The sequence below is a fragment of the Sorghum bicolor genome, chromosome 3, assembly GCF_000003195.3.
Source record: "Sorghum bicolor cultivar BTx623 chromosome 3, Sorghum_bicolor_NCBIv3, whole genome shotgun sequence".
NCBI lineage: Eukaryota > Viridiplantae > Streptophyta > Magnoliopsida > Poales > Poaceae > Sorghum > Sorghum bicolor.
The window spans coordinates 51,488,005-51,507,635 of NC_012872.2; the positions used below are offsets into that span (position 1 = coordinate 51,488,005).

At 41.6% G+C, this 19,631-nt stretch overlaps 1 protein-coding gene across 1 annotated transcript; it reads right to left on the reverse strand.

Moving 5' to 3' along the window:
• Positions 15,277-18,317, reverse strand: LOC8078611 (leucine-rich repeat receptor protein kinase EMS1). Its single transcript, XM_002457982.2, has one exon. The coding sequence runs from the start codon at positions 18,260-18,262 to the stop codon at positions 15,413-15,415; it is 2,850 nt and encodes a 949-aa protein (XP_002458027.1). The 5' UTR covers positions 18,263-18,317; the 3' UTR covers positions 15,277-15,412.

Below are 19,631 nucleotides of genomic sequence, written 5' to 3' on the forward strand. Positions count from 1 at the left end.
CTTTGGTTCATCTTCAAGAGACACAAAAGCGTGATGTTCAATAAATAAAGCATGTCTAGAACGAGTAGTTACACCACGTGATGGACTCCAGATGATGAGATCTTGAGAGTGATCTTGGAGGAGATGTGATGTTCTTCTTGGCGCCACTTGAGGGGTTGGTTGGGGAGCATCAACATCTTGTGCTTGTGCCACCGCTTGCTCATGAGTGACTTGAGTGTCTTCATGAGCATCTCTCACATCCTTGTCTTCATCTTGTGGTACATGTGAGGTGGATGGTGGCTCAATAACTTGCACATCATCATCATCTTCTTTTGGCTTGATGTCTCCCACCGGCAGGTTCTTCATGGCATCCCTCAATGGTTAACCACCTACATCATCAAGATTATCACTTGCTCCTTGGGAGCCATTAGTTTCATCAAATTCAACATCAAATGTTTCTTCAACCATGTTTGTGGCATGGTTAAAGACCCTATATGCCTTGGACTTTGATGAATAGCCAACCAAGTAGCCAATGTCACATCTTCTTTGGAACTTGCCCAAGTGTTGGCGCTTCTTGTAGATGTAGCATTTGCATCCAAACACTCTAAAGAATGAGACATCGGGCTTCTTCCATTGAGCAACTCATATGGTGTCTTTTCTAGGAACTTGTGAGGAAAGAGCCGGTTTGAAGCATAGCATGCGGTGTTGATTGCCTCGGCCCACATCTTCTCCGAAGTGTTGTACTCATCTAGCATTGTTCTTGCCAAGGTGATCAATGTCCGGTTCTTTCTTTTTACAACCCCATTTTGTTGTGGTGTGTATGTTGAGGAGAACTCATGCTAGATTCTCACTTCATCACAATACTCTTCAATGTTGGTGTTGTCAAACTCTTTGCTATTGTCACTTCTAATCTTCTTGATCTTGACATCAAATTGATTTTGGGCATTCTTTGCAAACTTCTTGAATATTGATGCAACTTCGGCCTTGTCTTGCAAGAAGAATGTCCAAGTGTACTGGTGTTGACGGTTCTTAAGTATCAATTTTAATTACCAAATAAACATGAGAAACGACCAATATGCAACCATCACCTAGAATTAGGGTTTGATCTGACAGGATTCCACGAGTTTTGTTGTTTATCTGTTTCTGCAGGGGGTTATCAGGAAATAAGGAAGAAAGGCCCTCATGTCGGGATTACATAGAGATATCAACGCACCGCATAATTTTTCATCATCTAGAAGACTCCAGAAGCCACGAGACCGAAGCGGAGGCGAAGCTGGGCTAGGCCCAGGGCGCCCGCCCTGGTAGCCTGGGCGCCCGCCCCCCTGCTGGAGCCAATTCAGGACTCCTTCGCTCGGGATATTCCACCGACCTATTGGATCAAGAAAAACATAGTACCACCTCGGCTATCGACCCAAAAACGCATAGAAGGGGAGGACTATATAAGCAAGGCCCCCTGGCCCTGGAGAAGACATGAAGAAATTATCATAGAGACTGAGGGGTGCCCTCGAAGGAAAACCTCTTCTCTAATTAATATTTCTTTTTAGGCTTAGCAATCAATGTAAGGTAGAAATAGATCTTCTAGTTTCTACTAGATTGAGAGAGATAGAGTGGAGGTGTAGAGGGGAGGAAGCCCGGCCTGTCGGTGTCTACTCCAAGCTTGTACCTGCGGGATCAAGTTCTCCTAACCCGAAGCTTGCTCCTAGGATTCTTCAGTAATTCGACTTCTAAATTCTAGTAAGTTCTTGTTTTATTGTTCTTATGGTTTATGAGTTTACTTTAATCTCTTCGCGTAGAGTTTAGAGTAATCATTGCTGGCGTAAACGTGGTGTTTAGGCTGGGGTACTCATAGATATTCCCTGACTAGCTGGACCGTGGTAGTAGTGAGGAACGTGACATTTCCGAGCTACCTTTGTAGATCACATCTCGTTAGCAGGAAGGATAGGGTTTATAGGTGCGGGTTGAACATCCTTTGTGGTGTCTAGATTCCGTTAGCCTCCCCATTAGAACAATAGATCATCCTTACCAAGGTTAGAAGGAGACTACGGTTGCAGTCTTCTCTATTTATCACTCACATCGAAAGACATTCTTTGTGCCTAAAGGTTAGTAGTAATAGACCGGTTAGTCAGATGCACTCTTTCTCCTAGTGGTAAAAAAATAAATACGATACTCTGGATAATTTCCCGGGTGAAGTGCTCACCGATATCCGTGCGCTTGCGGATCAATTCCTTATTGCGTTCCCAAATATCAACAAGCATTTCTGGCGCCGTTGCCGGGGACAAAGACGGTTGCTGAGATAACCTGTGTCTTACTATTAGCTTGTATCTATACTTTTATCTTTTCTTATATTTTATATTCTTTATTTATTTTCTTTATTCTTACCTTATGGAAAACCAAAATTCTAAATCGATCTATGAGTCTGCAATCCCTTTAGCAACTGACCTTTTACCATGGGAATCATCACAGCCTATCCAAACACCCCAGTATAAGTTAAGTTCTAGGTTGATTGCCATGATTCAAAACCTATCTTTTTTCGGGAAAGGAAGACGAAAACCCTTACCTTCATATTAGAGATTTTGAGCAAACATGTGATTGTCTTCGCATTGAAGGCATTTCTGAGAAGACTTTACGTTGGAAGCTTTTTCCTTTTTCTTTAAGGGGAGAAGCTAGACAATGGTACAGTCAGAAGGTAAGTCAACAATAAGGTGAATGGGGAGTTTTACGAGCCAACTTTTGTCTAGATTTCTATTCCCTTGACCGTATAGCCGACCTTAGACTCGAAGTCCTATCTTTTAAACAAAAAGATAATGAAACTTTGGGAAAATCCTGGAAACATTTTTCTGATCTTTTAGAATCTGGTCCAAACCTTAATCTTGAAGACCCTGTTCTTTTATTTCACTTTTTTCGAGGTCTTCAGAAAAATCATAAACAAATGCTTCACACAATGTCTAGAGGTTCTTTCTTTCGCATCCCTGCTGATGAAGCAAGAGTGATCCTAGATAGAATCCTAGAAGCTGAGATGGATAATACCCTTCATGATGAAACCTACGAAGCCGAAGTAGACACTCTGCCAAATTCTTCATCTACTTTAGCTATCCCAAGTTCTGAGCCTCAAGAGGAAGAAATTCCACTACCGGACTTCATGCTGGATATAGAATCCGATCTTTTTGCCGATTTTGGAAATATTTCAAACTACCATTCTATTGACAAACCCCAAAATGGCAAGTTTAGCATTTATTTACCAAGTGAATATCAATTGAGAGAGCTTATCTCAGTAATGAGTAGCGAATGGTTGGAGGAATCAGAGCTTTCCTCTGATGTGATCCGTTTGGACACACCCTCTATAACTATACGTTGTGCTTATAATTCTGATCGATTTAATGCTCTTTATAATCCTGTTGTGGGGATCAACATTATGTCTGAATCCTTTGCACTTAAACTATTTAAAAATCTTATCTTAACCCCCACAACAAAGGTCATAAAGGAATCTTCAGGACGATTAGTCCCCAGTCTTGGAATTATTAATGTCCTACCTCTTACGGTAGAAGGCTCCATGGTTCACTTGAACTTCTATATCTTTGATACATGGGACTTCGACCTGTTAATAGGACAACCTTTTAGAAGACTCCTTTATGAAGGTCATACTGGAAAGCTACACATTTCTTTTGGAAAAACTTTTAAATTCCCGATAACAATTTCACATTCCTTAAATAATAAGGCCGAGTCATATCTTTTGCCTGATCCTATGGAGGAGGTAAAGGCTGCATCTCTAGAGCTTTTAGATGAACCAGACTTAGAAGACGAAACTCCTTTCTTCACAGAAGAAGAAGACGAACCTTCCAAGCCTGAACCCTTAGATGAGTTTGCAGAAACACCTAGACCCCCTATAGAGCTTAAAACTTTACCACCCGGTCTTACCTATGCTTTCCTAAACAATAATCCAGAGTTCCCTGTGATCATTAGCGATAAACTCACTCAGGATCAAACTCTGCGATTAATGACCATTCTTGAGAAACATCACTCAGTTTTCGGCTACTCACTTCAAGATCTTACAGGAATCAGTCCTATGATTTGTACCCATCGTATTCCAACAGATCCTTCTGTTACACCCTCTCGAGAACCCCAACGTAGACTTAACAACACTATGAGAGAGGTAGTTAAAAAGGAAGTTATAAAGTTGCTGCATGCAGGGATTATATATCCTGTGCCGCACAGTGAGTGGGTAAGCCCAGTGCAAGTTGTGCCTAAAAAGGGAGGCATGACAGTTATTATGAATGAAAAGAATGAGCTAATTCCGCAACGCACCGTCACAGGATGGTGGATGTGCATAGACTATAGAAAACTAAATAAAGCCACGAGAAAGGATCACTTTCCTTTACCTTTTATAGATGAGATGCTAGAGCGGTTAGCAAACCATTCATTCTTTTGTTTCTTAGATGGATATTCAGGGTATCACCAAATCCTGATCCATCCTGATGATCAAAGCAAAACCATCTTTACATGCCCATATGGAACTTATGCTTACCGTAGAATGTCTTTTGGGTTATGTAATGCACCAGCTTCTTTTCAAAGATGCATGATGTCTATATTTTCTGATATGATTGAAGAGATTATGGAAGTTTTCATGGATGATTTCTCTGTTTATGGAAAAACTTTTGATAGTTGTCTTGAAAACTTAGATAAGGTTTTGCAAAGATGTGAAGAAAAGCACTTAATCCTTAATTGGGAAAAATGTCATTTTATGGTTAGAGAAGGAATAGTGCTAGGACACTTAGTGTCTGAAAGAGGTATTGAGGTAGACAAAGCTAAAATTGAAGTAATTGAACAACTACCTCCACCTGTGAACATAAAAGGAATTCGAAGCTTTCTTGGCCATGCTGGTTTTTATCGTAGATTCATAAAAGATTTTTCATTTATTGTTAGACCACTTACTCTTTTGCTAGCCAAGGATGCCCCTTTCGAATTTGATGATGCATGTCTAACATCTTTCAATTTATTAAAGAAAGCACTCATCTCTGCACCAATCATTCAACCCCCTGATTGGTCGTTGCCTTTTGAAATTATGTGTGATGCTAGTGATTATGCTATGGGGGCAGTATTGGGACAAACTAAAGATAAGAAGCATCATGCAATTGCTTATGCCAGTAAAACTTTGACAGGAGCTCAACTTAATTATGCAACCACTGAAAAAGATGCTAAACCTCGCCTGATTAGATGGATTTTATTACTCCAAGAATTTGACTTAGAAATAAAAGATAAAAAGGGAGTAGAAAATTCCGTTGCTGACCACTTGTCTAGAATGTATTTTAAGAGTCCACAGGAAACCCCCATCAATGATTCACTCCGGGACGACATGCTCTACGGGATTAACAGGTCTGACCCCTGGTATGCAGATATTGTTAATTTTATGGTTTCAGGGTATGTACCACCAGGAGCAAACAAGAAGAAGCTTATTCAAGAAAGTCGTTCACATATATGGGATGAGCCATACCTCTTCCGAGTATGCTCTGATGGCTTACTCAGGAGATGTGTGACCACTGACGAAGGATGGAAGATCATCGACAGATGTCATTCATCACCATATGGAGGTCATTATGGATCATTCCGTACACATTCAAAGATCTGGCAGTGTGGATTCTACTGGCCTACAATGTATGAAGACACGAAGCAATATATCAGAAGATGTGGGCCATGTCAAAGGCACGGAAACATAAATACAAGGGATGCAATGCCACTCACCAATAACCTTCAGATTGAGCTCTTTGATGTCTGGGGAATAGACTACATGGGTCCATTTCCTCCATCAAAGAAGTGCGAGTACATCTTGGTGGCAGTTGACTATGTCTCCATGTGGGTAGAAGCATTACCTTGCAAGCATGCCGACAACGTCAGTTCAAAGAGGATGTTTGAAGAAATTATATTTCCAAGATTTGGAGTCCCCAGAGTAGTGATAAGTGATGGAGGAGCACACTTTATCGACAAACGCTTCAAGCAATATCTATCAAGACATGGAATCCGTCACAACGTCGCTACCCCCTATCATCCTCAGACAAGTGGCCAAGCAGAGACTTCCAACAAACAAATCAAGAATATTCTTCAGAAGACAGTAAATGAAATGGGAACGGCGTGGAAAGACAAGTTACCCGATGCACTCTGGGCATACCGGACAGCATACAAGACCCCAATTGGAATGTCTCCATACCAATTGGTGTACGGGAAGACTTGCCATCTACCTGTTGAACTAGAGTTCAAAGCACACTGGGCCATAAAGAGATGGAATATGGACCTAGATGTTGCTGGAGATTATAGAAGAATGCAACTATCAGAATTGGAAAAATGGCGAGAGAAGGCATATCACAATTCAAAGATCTACAAAGAAAGAGTCAAGAGGTGGCATGACAAGAGAATCAAGAAGAAGGAGTTCACACCCAGAGATAAGGTATTACTTTTTAATTCCAGGGTAAAGCTTTTCGGACATGGAAAACTCTGGAGCAAATGGGAAGGACCATTCAAGGTAATCAATTCATCATCCCACGGAGCTATCACACTTCAAAACAGCGAAGGTACGTTATTCAAGGTAAATGGTCAACGTCTTAAATTATTTTTAGAGCCCAATGAGGAATTTGAAGAAATAGACGTAGTCCATTTTTTACCTTCCCATGGAAAATTAGAGCCCGACACTTTTGGTCTGATGGTTTTGGGGCATATATATATTTTTCTAAATAATTTCGCATCTAGAAACGCGCTCGGAGAAGTGGGCCCACAGAGGGGCCAGAGAGAGGGCGGGCGCCCAGGTCAAGTGGGCGGGCGCCCAGCCCCTGTTCCCCCTCGGTCCCGACTTTCTCTATTACGGAAAATGCACTTATGGTAATTCAAATAATCCCTCGGATAGAAAGTTTCCCACGCACATCGACGGGAGCAACCCGAACAACCCATAGAGGCATCCTTTTGACCCCTATATAAACAGACCCCTGACCTCAGTTTTCAAACACTAAGCCACCAAGCTTTCTCTCCTTCAATTAGAGCTTGATTAGCTCTCCTTCAATTAAAATTTTATTAGTTTCTTGCTACTCCAATGGCCGACAAGTACCACGAAGATTGGGAAGTCGTCCCCTTCAACCTCAACATGGAGCCTGTGGAAGACCCCGATGCCCGTGCTCTCGTCCCGGCCAACACAGAACGTCAGCTAGAAGCCATGCCATTACGTCAACGCAGCTCTGCCCAATCTTACCATGCTCAACCAGTTCTCACCGCACCACCACAACCCCTACTCCTCAAAGGATCATCATCCAAGACGAAGACCACTATCAAGGTGCCAATCGGCACAAGAGTCCTTCCACCTAGACCCAATGAGAGGGTCGTTGGAGTCAAGACCAACCGAAGCGGCGAGATCAGCAGCGTTCGCTACACTACGGAGGAGGAAAGGCCTTACTTTGAAGGGATTAGAGCATCCAAAGTCCGTTTCATCCCTCCAAAGGCAGCCCCGAAACACTCTCTCAATGCTTTTGAGACACCTCCCATCGTCGCAAGACTATAGTCGATATTGATGAGGAAGTTCGCAGGCTAGATAGAGTTATCATAGACCTCCAGTCCTCAATTAATTCCCTCACTAGGCAGCTCTCTAACCACAACACCATTATACTAGGCCTTAGGCAGGATCTTGCCAGTGCCAACAAGAAGATCAAGGAATTAGAGCGCCGCTAAGTTATCTAGATTAGACCTTGAGGCAATACATCTTAGTTATCTTTAAATTCTGTTTAAGTTTGCTATTATTAGTTTGCTATCAGTTTGCTATCAGTCTTTTGTAATAAATGCCTCAAGATCAATAAAGAGTATTAGTATTATTATTATGTCTTGTGTGTCTCTACTTTACTTTTGTGCAAGAAAGCAGAAAACAAGTATGGGGGAGATCCCTCGACATGCCAACCACACTCCGACTACACCACTCCACCACTCAGGTACACACTCTGCACACTTTACTTTACACATATATTTATTTTGGATTATGCAAATTACTGTTTCCGACATGATAAAATAAAAAGATTAAAATATTTCTAATCATGATTAATCTCAATCTGTGATATTTCCTGAAAACTTGCAATTAGTATAAAATCATTTTAAAACCCTGTGTTACTTAAGTCAATATGGAATATGTGATGGTAGAGTATGAGTTTCTTATTCTTGATATCATGGTTGCTTGGAGAATTTATTTCAAAATATTCAAATTTCTAGCTACCATCCTCAGTGTTTTATATGCCTGATAAAACTGAAATATTAATTATGATTATAAAAGCTATATGCTCTGTATTGAGTTTGTTCAAAATGAGTTAGACCCTTGTTGAGAGATTTATCATGCTCCCAAGATCAAGACACTATTTCAGTAAGATTCACTCTTCCGAAGTATTATTGCATTAGAGGCATGGGCTATGCAAAAATAGAGATATTTCGAGGAAATAAAAAGGAGCAAGTGCTCGATAACCTCGCAGAAAAAAATGGACAAGTGTCCGGCAGTAGAATTAGGGGTACCTCGGTATCCACTTAAAAAAAAAGAGAAGAGAAAAGAGAAAAAAATGATAGCACATGGTCCCTCTAATAAGCAATATGCCAGCAAGAGTTGACAAATTTTTTAATTTTCAAAGTCTTTGATCTAAGAGTATGACATTCCCCTCCTCGGATCCCGTTTTGATCAAGCAATAAATGCAAAGTAAGTATGCTTGAGAATTTTTGCAAATTAAAACAACCTCAGTGAGATATATATAAAAGATAATGAGTGATCTGAGAGAACCTATGAGGATCAAAAGGTATGCTAACTTTCTTTCAAAAATATACAAAAACTCCAAGTGACAGGATTGAGAAGAAAGGATCTTTACTCTTAAGCATATACATCCCTGACTATGGTACACAGTGGATTTTAACACCCTGCAATTATATAAAGAGAATGCTTTAAATGTTTTACCCCAGATATTTTTCTTAACCATCCTTTTCTCGAGGACGAGTAAAAGCCTAAGTATGGGGGTATTTGTTGACGGTTCATAAGTATCAATTTTAATTATCAAATAAACATGAGAAAGGACCAATATGCAACCATCACCTAGAATTAGGGTTTGATCTGACAGAATTCCACGAGTTTTGTTGTTTATATGTTTCTGCAGGGGGTTATCAGGAAATAAGGAAGAAAGGCCCACATGTCGGGATTACATAGAGATATCAACGCACCACGTAATTTTTCATCATCTAGAAGACTCCAGAAGCCACGAGACCGAAGCGGAGGCGAAGCTGGGCCAGGCCCAGGGCGCCCGCCCCCCTGCTGGAGCCAATTCAGGACTCCTTCGCTCGGGATATTCCACCGACCTATTGGATCAAGAAAAACATAGTACCACCTCGGCTATCGACCCAAAAACGCATAGAAGGGGAGGACTATATAAGCAAGGCCCCCTGGCCCTGGAGAAGACATGAAGAAATTATCATAGAGACTGAGGGGTGCCCTCGAAGGAAAACCTGTTCTCTAATTAATATTTCTTTTTAGGCTTAGCAATCAATGTAAGGTAGAAATAGATCTTCTAGTTTCTACTAGATTGAGAGAGATAGAGTGGAGGTGTAGAGTGGAGGAAGCCCGGCCTGTCGGTGTCTACTCCAAGCTTGTACCTGTGGGATCAAGTTCTCCTAACCCAAAGCTTGCTCCTAGGATTCTTCAGTAATTCGACTTCTAAATTCTAGTAAGTTCTTGTTTTATTGTTCTTATGGTTTATGAGTTTACTTTAATCTCTTCGCGTAGAGTTTAGAGTAATCATTGTTGGCGTAAACGTGGTGTTTAGGCTGGGGTATTCATAGATATTCCCTGACTAGCTGGACCGTGGTAGTAGTGAGGAACGTGACATTTCCGAGCTACCTTTGTAGATCACATCTCGTTAGCAGGAAGGATAGGGTTTATAGGTGCGGGTTGAACATCCTTTGTGGTGTCTAGATTCCGTTAGCCTCCCCATTAGAACAATAGATCATCCTTACCAAGGTTAGAAGGAGACTACGGTTGCAGTCTTCTCTATTTATCACTCACATCGAAAGACATTCTTTGTGCCTAAAGGTTAGTAGTAATAGACCGGTTAGTCAGATGCACTCTTTCTCCTAGTGGTAAAAAAATAAATACGATACTCTGGATAATTTCCCGGGTGAAGTGCTCACCGATATCCGTGCGCTTGCGGATCAATTCCTTATTGCGTTCCCAAATATCAACAAGCATTTCTGGCGCCGTTGCCGAGGACAAAGACGGTTGCTGAGATAACCTGTGTCTTACTATTAGCTTGTATCTAACCTTCTATGCCACAACCACCCAAGTGAGGTCTTGGTGAATAAGCAAGTCTTGACATCAAGTTCATCGGATGAGAAATCAACTACATATAAGTTGTTGTGTCGAAAGCCTTTGAATATCACTTCATTGTCATCTTCCTTGGTCACAATTACTTCCTTCTTCTTGAATAGGCATTCAAATCCAAGATCACAAAGTTGTCCAACCGAGAGCAAGTTGAAACTCAATGATTGCACATAGAGCACATTGGTGATGGAGTTGTCATTTGATATAGCAACCTTTCCTAGTTCCTTGACCTTGCCTTTTGAATTGTCACCAAATGTGATCTTCTCTTTGTTGTCAACATCTTCATCAAGAGAGGTGAACATCCAGGGATCCCCGGTCATATGTTGAGTGCAACCACTATCAATTACCCAATGTGAACCACCGGTCTTGTAGTTCACCTACACACAAGAGATCAAGCTTGAGATTTAGGGACCCACATTTGCTTAGGGCCCTTGACCTTCTCTACTAGTTGCTTTGGCACCCAAATCTTCTTTGGCCTTTGCTTGTTGGGCGGCCCCATGAAGCTAACCTTGATCTTGCCACTCTTGTCTTTCCTTACAATGTAGTGAGCATTGAAGGCAAATGGTCGTGCATGCTTGGGCAAGGGTGGTGGTAGTGGTGCCTTACACTCATGAGCAAAGTGTCCTTCTTGACCACACTCAAAATATCTTTTTGGCTTTGGCTTGCTTGGTTGATCATGAGTGGCTAGTGACTTGATGAGCTTTGTTTGATGAGCCTTGTAGCCAATCCCACTCTTATCCATCTTCATGACGGTGTTCATGAAAAGCTCACTTTGAAGGTCCTTTCCTTTTGTGAACTTTGCTAACCCCATGGTTAGGTGTTCCTTCTCTTTCTTGAGCTTGATATTCTCTTGAGTTAGCTTCTTGATGATTGGGTCATTGTTGCTAGCTAACTCGTCCAAGATGAATGTCTCATCTTCTTCTTGCTTGTCATACATCAAACCAAGCTTGAGATATTGATTTTCTTCCTTGAGTAACTTGTTCTCATATGCAAGCTTCTTGTCTTGATCAAGTGACTCAATCACAATGGTCTTGTGCTTGGCTTGCTCTTGCAACTCTTTCTTGAGCATGACAATTTCATCCTTGAGTTTGATAGTGTCCTCATGGCTCTCGGCCACTACCACTTTCTTGCCCTTGCAATCAACACATTTGCTTGTGCTCTCCACAAGTAAGTCATCACAAGATGTGGATACATCAAGCTTAGCAACATGGTTAGTAGCAACATGTGTTTCATCAATTGCAAGTTCATAAGCAATCTCAAGGTTGTCATAGTTTGCTTTTAGAGTTGTTAGCTCTTCTCTCATTGCTCTATATCTAGTGATAAGCTCATCATGAACACTCTCAAGTTTATCATGTTTTTCTTTGAGCTCTTTAAAGAGAGTTTGAGCTCCTTGAGCTTAGTGGTCATGATCTCATTTTGGTCTCTAAGCTCATCACTAGACTTAAGCTTTGCTAGAAGTGTTTCATTTTCAAGTTCAAGCTTTTCATTTTCACTTCTAGATTTTCTTATGACTTTTGTATACTTGTTAAGCAATTTTACAAGTTCATCGTAAGATGGTGGTTCAAATTCACTATCACTTTCACTACTCTCATCTTCACTTTGTACCTTCCGGTCACCCTTAGCCATGAGGCATAGGTGTGAAGAGGATGTAGATGGTGGTGAAGATGATGGTGATGAAGCATCAATGGCAATGGCGTCAACCTTCTCATCATCACTCTCATTGCCGGAGGAGTCACCACTTGAGCTCTCAATGTCGATGAGCCAATCACCAACAATGTAAGCCTTGCCATTCTTCTTCTTGTAGTGCTCCTTCTTCTTGCCACCTTTCTTCTTGTATTGCTTCTTTTCATTCTTCTCATCATCACTTGAATCATCTTGCTCTTTGTTCTTCTTCTTGTATTTGTCCTTCTTGGGCTTTGGACATTGATGAGCAAGATGGCCAAGCTCACCACAATTGTAGCAATCCATCTCAGAGATGGGCTTTCTCTTGCTACTTGTGAAGAACTTCTTCTTCTTGGAGTCAAAGTTGACTCCATTCTTGTTGAGCTTCTTCAACATCTTTGTGGTTCTTCTCACCATGAGGGCAATAGATGCATCATCATCACTTGAAGTTGATGACTCAACTTCAATCTTCTTGGTCTTGCCCTTGTGAGAAGCTTTGAGGGCCAAATCCTTCTTCTCCTTCTTGGCCGATGAGGAGCCGTCTTGGGGGTTCATGTGCATGTACATCTCATGAGCATTGATCTTCCCCAATACGGCGGTTGGTGTAGCGGTGGAGAGATCGCCTTGATGAAGCACCGTTACTATGTGCCCATATTTCTCAATGGGAAGCACACATAGTATCTTTCTTGCTACATCCGCCGCACTCATTTGAGTGAGCCCAAGTCCATTTAGCTCCTCTACAATGACATTCAAGCGAGAATACATTTCATTAGCATTTTCTTTGGGAAGCATCTCAAATGTATTAAGCTTGTTCATTACTAAGTGATAGCGTTCCTCGCGTTCACTCTTTGATCCCTCATGGAGCGCACAAAGTTCCTTCCAAAGGGCATTGGCAGTTTTGTGGCTCCGAACGCGGTTGAACACCTCTTTGCAAAGGCCTCTAAAGATGTGGTTTTTGGCCTTTGCATTCCACTTCTCGTTTTCTTGCTCTTGTGGAGTAAGAGCGGTGTCTTTTGCCGGAGGGGTAAACCCTTCGGTCGCGGCTTTTAGGCACTTTACATCGCATGCCTCAAGGTATGACTCCATCCGTATTTTCCAATACGGGAAGTCATCCCCATCGAACATGGGTGGCGGTCCATCCCCGTTAGACATCTTTCTCCAGGCGGTGAAGCCTAAATAATGAGCACTAGGCTCCGATACCAATTGAAAGGATCAAGATGCCCAAGAGGGGGGGGGGGGTGAATTGGGCTTCTCTAAAAATTTAAGCAACCTATAAGCTCCAATTCAACCCCTTGTACCTAGTGTGACCTAGAGAGCTACCGGATAAAAGTTTTGCAATCTAGTTCCAATCCTATTCTAGCATGGCAATTCTAAGAATGTAAAAACACAAAGTAAATGCTAGAATGTAAAGGAGTAGTGGAAGAAAGTGCTCGGTGATGTTTTGCCGAGGTATCGGAGAGTCGCCACTCTCCACTAGTCCTCGTTGGAGCACCCGCGCAAGGGTCTTGCTCCCCCTTGGTCCACGCAAGGACCAAGTGCTCTCTACGGGCTGATTCTTTGACACTCCGTCGGGGTGAATCGCCCAAAACCACTCACAAGCTTGACACGAGCCACCCACAAGAACTCCGGGCGGTCTTCGTGCCTCCAATCACCACCGAACCGTCTAGGTGATGGCGATCACCAAGAGTAACAAGCAAAGAACTCTCACTTGACCCAAACAAGGCTCTAGAGAGTGGTGGATGCACACTTGACTCTTGGAATTCACTAGAGAAGGATTCTCTCAAGAAATCACTCAAATCTCAATCCTCTCTAGGCTCTTGCTACTCTCTTGTTCCACAACAAGTTTCTCAGATGTTCAAATAGGCAAGAGACCTTTCATGGACGAAGTGGAGGAGTATAAATACACCCCACGAAGTCCAAAGGTCAGCCAACCGTTTTCCACTGAAAACGGGGTCACCGGACGCTCTTTATGTTGCACGGTGCCCCATAATGGCTAACTGTACCTGTGTCTGACAGGTCAGCGGACGCTAACTCTTAGCGTCCGGTGGCACCGTCCGGTGCTCCGGGGAGTTTTACATACTCACTGAGTATGGGACCGGACGCTACCTGGTGCGTCCGGTGCTAGCGTCCGGTGCTCAGGGGAAGATTACATCCTCCCTGGGTGTGGGACCGGACGCTGCCCGGTGAGTCCGGTGCCAGCGTCCGGTGCTTAACCCTAAGCACCACACTGTTCCAACGGCTAAGGACCTCACCGGACGCACTCACAGAGCGTCCGGTACAGCGTCCGGTGCCCCCTTGGGCACCCTAACTTCGTCGAAATGCGATCGCTCCAAAACGAAGTTGGTTCCTCTTGATCTAAGGACTATCTCTGAGCCGCCTAGTGCTAGGTTTACTAAGTGTGCACCACACCTAAACCTAAAGCCTTGCCTAAGTCAAGCTACTAGATCAAAACCCCTCTTAATAGTACGGTCAAAGGAAAACAAAGTCCTAAACTACTCTAAGTGCCCTTCTTCACCACATGGCACTTAGACCTAGTCTAGTCTTGACGATGTCCATCCATCCTTTGAAAACCGAAACGATTTCCACTATTAAATAGGCATGTACATCCCTGTCCATCGAGTACCTATTACCATGACCTTACCTATGACTTTACCTCTACAAAACACACGTTAGTCATAGTAATCAACACGGTCATTAATTACCGAAATCACTAGGGACCTAGATGCTCTTTCAGAGGACAAGCAAGCTGGACTAATTTTTTTAATAATGAATTCAATAATCCAGCTTTTATATCCACGAAGGATATACAAGTCAAAAGGACACATGATTATCTAAACTCACACATCAACAAATAGGAGAACACACAGTTAAAAGAGAAAAAAAAACTATGATCTCGGAATATCCCTGCTTCTGGATATCATCTCTTGAAACGGCTAGATACTGCAGGTAAAAGTCATCAAATCACCGCCCGGACTGTGTTCTATTTATTGCATTACTAATTTAGTTGCAAACTAGAAAGGAGTATATGTTTATCATGAACGTGCCACTAGTAGCATCCTATCAAGTCAATATGGTTCATTGTACTACAGTGGTAGCTAGATAAGCGTCTCTCCTGTGTCTTCCCGATAACCGAATGAAACTTTTCTGCCAATGGACTATGGACATATCACAGTTATCCTTAGAGCTTGGCTACTGAAATACCATGGGCTCAGATTTGGGAAAGTTTCAAATATAACTAGTGATTCTAAGCAGTTTGAGAAAACAAATCATGCAACAGGGAACAACAATGACTATAGTTCAGACATCAAGTTAGTAACAGATATTGTACGCAGATAGTTAATTATATCCTTATTTTCCGTATAAACCTTTCCTAAACACCAAAATCTATGGCCGCAGAGTTTGTATCTAGTACAGTAGCTTGTCAAACATTTGAAAATAAGCAACTCTCCATGTCCTAGAAAATAAGAATGTAACAAAGACAATCCAAAGGCTCAGAACAAATCCTACAGCCATCCCAAGATACAAATACCTCTCGTCTGAATCTGACTGATGTCCATCATGATAACCTCTAGCTACCTCAGGCGCAGAGCAGTTCCTCAAAAGAGGAGGTCCACACAGGTAACTGTTACCGAAGTACGAAGAAGCTGGATCGATTAGTGCCTGCAGCTGATTCCCTGAAGGTATTCTTCCTGATAGGTTGTTGTACGACAGGTTGAGCTTGCTTAACGTTGTGATATCTGATAAACTGGAAGGTATTTCGCCGGAGAGTTCATTCCATGAAAAATCTAGAGACTCCAATGATCTTAGCTGGCCGATCTTCTCTGGAATTTTACCTGACAACTGATTATGTGATAGGTTCAATACTGCCATTCCAACAAGAGATGTTATTTCCTCTGGGATCTCCCCGACTATGTTGTTGTGGGAAAGGTCAAGGGCAACCATATATACGACATTGCTGGTGTAGTCAAGATACTGGCCTTTGGATACCACTTCTAGGCTGTCATCAAATTTCGCATAATATGTGTCAGACGCTGATGAAGGCCTTTCATAACTCCAGTATAAAGGATTTTCCAGTGGCTGCTGGTGATCCTGGTCAGGGATCATTGCTGTCAAGTTGGCCAGTGACTCAGGTATAGAGCCTGATATTCTGTTATATGCAAGGTCCAAGAACTGTAGGTGGCCAAGCTCCATGAGCTGAACTGGAATAGAGCCTGAGAACATATTATTCCGCAACCGGAGATAAGACAATTGTGGCAACATTTTTGCTATCCATGTTGGCAGCTCTCCAATGTGTTTGTTATGGGCAAGATCGAGTAGAATCAGCTCAGGGAAACTTTGCACAAACAAAGGAAAATTTCCAGACAGGCTATTTTCGTACAAGACCAGAGCTAACATGGATTTGTTCTGGGTTTCTTTTGATCCATCAAAACATAGGGGAAGCTGTCCAACTAGATGGTTTTTTGCCAGATCCAAAACACATAAAAACTGTAGTTGACAAATATATGATGGAATAGTCCCAGTGATTTTGTTTTCAGAAAGTAATAAATCCAGAAGGTACGGAGCCCCAAATTTCGTTGGTAATGGCCCTGACAGTGAGTTCTTGGAAATGTCAAGTTCTTGCAGATACCTTGGCAACTGGGGTAGAATACCTGTCAGGTTGTTGGAGTTGAAATCAAATATTAAAGCTGAAGACATAAACTCCAGTGTCCTTGGTAACTTTCCACTAATTTGGTTACAAGAGATGTTTAGGTATGTAGTATTCGAAAACACAGACCAAAACCAATCTGGGAGATAATCAACTATGCCTGTGTCAGAAATGTCAAGGTAAATAAGATCCCTTTGCCCTTGAAGCCATAAAGGAAAATAAGGCCCCGTTTGGCAATGGGGGAAATAAGCCATCCGCAACTTAAAAGGAGGAATCCAACTCAAGTTGATCACCATTTGGACGGAATTGTATGATAAATCTAACTCCTCCAGATTCACTAGGCTGGCTAAGTGTTCCTCTGATATGGACCCATTGAGGTGGTTGCCATCTAGATCCAGTGTCCTGAGTTTGCTGGGCATACCAATTTCCAGAGGTATTGACCCCACAAGCATGTTAGAGGAGAGTTGAAGAATGCTCAGATTAGTCCATCGATTTATCCAGTTCGGAATTTCCCCACTGATATTGGTTGTAGATAGATCTAGCAACTCTAACTTACTCCATGCACAAGGAGGGAGCCCATCTAAAAATTCTGCCATATCTTGATTGATCTTATTTGACCACAATGTTAGCTCCCTCAAATTGCATAGATTTTCGAGTGGTTTCGCCTTTACATCACTAAGATGATTGCCTCCGAGGTTAAGTACTTCAAGGGAAGTCATGTTGCCCATGGCACCTGGAAGTGGCCCAACAATCATATTGTTCATTAGGTCAAGATGCCTGATGGTACTAGCATGCCAGAACCAGTAGCTGGGATTCAAGGTGTTGATTCTATTGTCTGATAGATCTACTATCTCAAGTGATGTGAGGTTAGAATCCACAATAGCTGGATATGGAAAAGGCAGTTGGCACGCATGGAGACGAAGGACTCTTAAATTAGAAAGCTTGTTAAGCACTTGAACCCAATCGCCGGTTATACTGAGATTCACACCACTCATGTCGAGAAACACTAGCAAAGGGAGACGTGCTAGCCATGAGATGTCCTCACTATGCATATTATTTTCTTCATCATTCCAAGTGGTGTCAATATCAAGATATTGCAGTTTAGAGAGGTTACCAAGATGAGGAGGCACTCTACCACTGAAATCCGTGGAGGAGAGGTTGAGATAAACCAAGTTCGGCAATGAGCCCAAGAATCTCGGTATCTGTACCGCTTCTCCCCCCAGAAGATTCCCGCTGAGGTCAAGATACTCCAGATGATGCAGAGCAAGTAAAGAAGAGCTTATCTTCCCACGCATCCCATGAGGATACTCGGAGTGTATCGGAGGATGAAGTAGATCATCCAGGAAGAAACTGTTGCGGAGGTCGATCTTGAGAACATGGCCCGTGCTGTAGCTGCAGTTGACACCAGTCCACCGGCAGCAGTCATCGCCATTCCAAGAAGCAAGGAGCTTCTGCGGATCGCTTTGGATGCCAGACTTGAAGGAAAGCAGTGCATCCCTCTCATATGGAAAGCACGCGCCATTGGTTTGTGCAGCATAAGCAGAGGACGAAATGGTGGTCGTGGTGGTGATCAGAACAAGCAGGAAACAAAAGATTGCAGCTACATCCATGGAGGGTATAGGAGTAGCACGAGTTCCTTTGAGTTTTCTGGTTTTCCAGCCAACCAGTTTGTACTCGCAATATGAAGGGGGGAAAAGTAGGAATAGGCTCTAGCCGGCAAACTAGTCAAATGATGATACCCACTCCTTTCAAAAAGTAAAGACCCTAGAAGTTTAGTCAAAGTTAGATTGTTATAAGTTTGATCATATTTATAGAAACATGTATCTCAATATCCATGATAACAAATTTGTACCATTCAATTTGTCACGTAATATAGTTTTATAATATACCTTTTCTATGCCATAAATATTAATAATTTTCTCTATTAACTTAATCAAATTTGTAACTATTTGGTTGGCTTTAATTAAGCATGCAAGTTTTTATTACTTTTTGAACGGAGGGATTATGTCTTCCACCGAACTGCGAATCAAAGTCGCAAATGAGACTGCTAGGCAAACTACGGCAAACAACCTCTTTGCCAAGTGTTAAATGGTTTGCTGAGTGCTCGACAAAGAAGCTCTTTGTCGATTGTCAAAAAAAAAAACACTTAGCAAAAAAACACTCGGCAAAGAGACTTCTTTTGTTAGAAAAGACACTCAGCAAAAAAGCCTCTTTATCGAGTGTTTTTTCTAACACTCGACAAAGAAGCCTTTTTGTTGAGTGTTTTTTTTACATTCGCTAGACCTTCTTTGCCGAGTGTCAAACAAAAAACATTCGGCAAAAAAATTTCAAATTGAATTTTAAATTCCTAAATGAATTTAAATCAAAAAGTTTTCAACTACAAGGTTGTATAACTTTTCAAGATCTACAACCTTTATTGTGGTCATTTCTTCATTTAACAAAGTAAAAATAAATTTGTTTACAAATTTTGCATCTCTCTTCTAGTTTATGAAACTAAAAGAGAGATATATACGATTTGTGAAAAATATTAGAATCACTATGTCAAATCACCAAATGATCAAACAACCAAAATAAACTTTGTAGATCATAAGAAGTTATGAAATTTTGTATGTGGAAACTTTTTCATTTGATTTCATCTTCAAAATTGTGTCTTTATTTGAAATTTTTAAATTTTGAATTTATCAAACGACCTCAAACTTCCTAAGTAACCTTTTTAGATCTCAAAAAGCTATAAAATTTTATAGTTGATAATTTTTTTATTTGAAACCATCTTGTCATGCAACACCTATGTTTGAATTTCTCAAATTTAAAATTTAAATTTTGTAAACGACCTCGGATGGAGAAACTCTGTTAATTAAAATTGTAGGTCGCGAAAAGTTATGAAACTTTATAGTTGACGACTTTTTGATTTAAAATTATTTAGGGCTTCTAAAAATTAATTTACACATTATTTGGTATAATATATGAGGAATCGAAATA

Excerpts from the sequence above, each read along its gene's own strand:
- LOC8078611 (XM_002457982.2), bottom strand. The coding sequence starts at position 18,262 with ATGGATGTAGCTGCAATCTTTTGTTTCCTGCTTGTTCTGATCACCACC.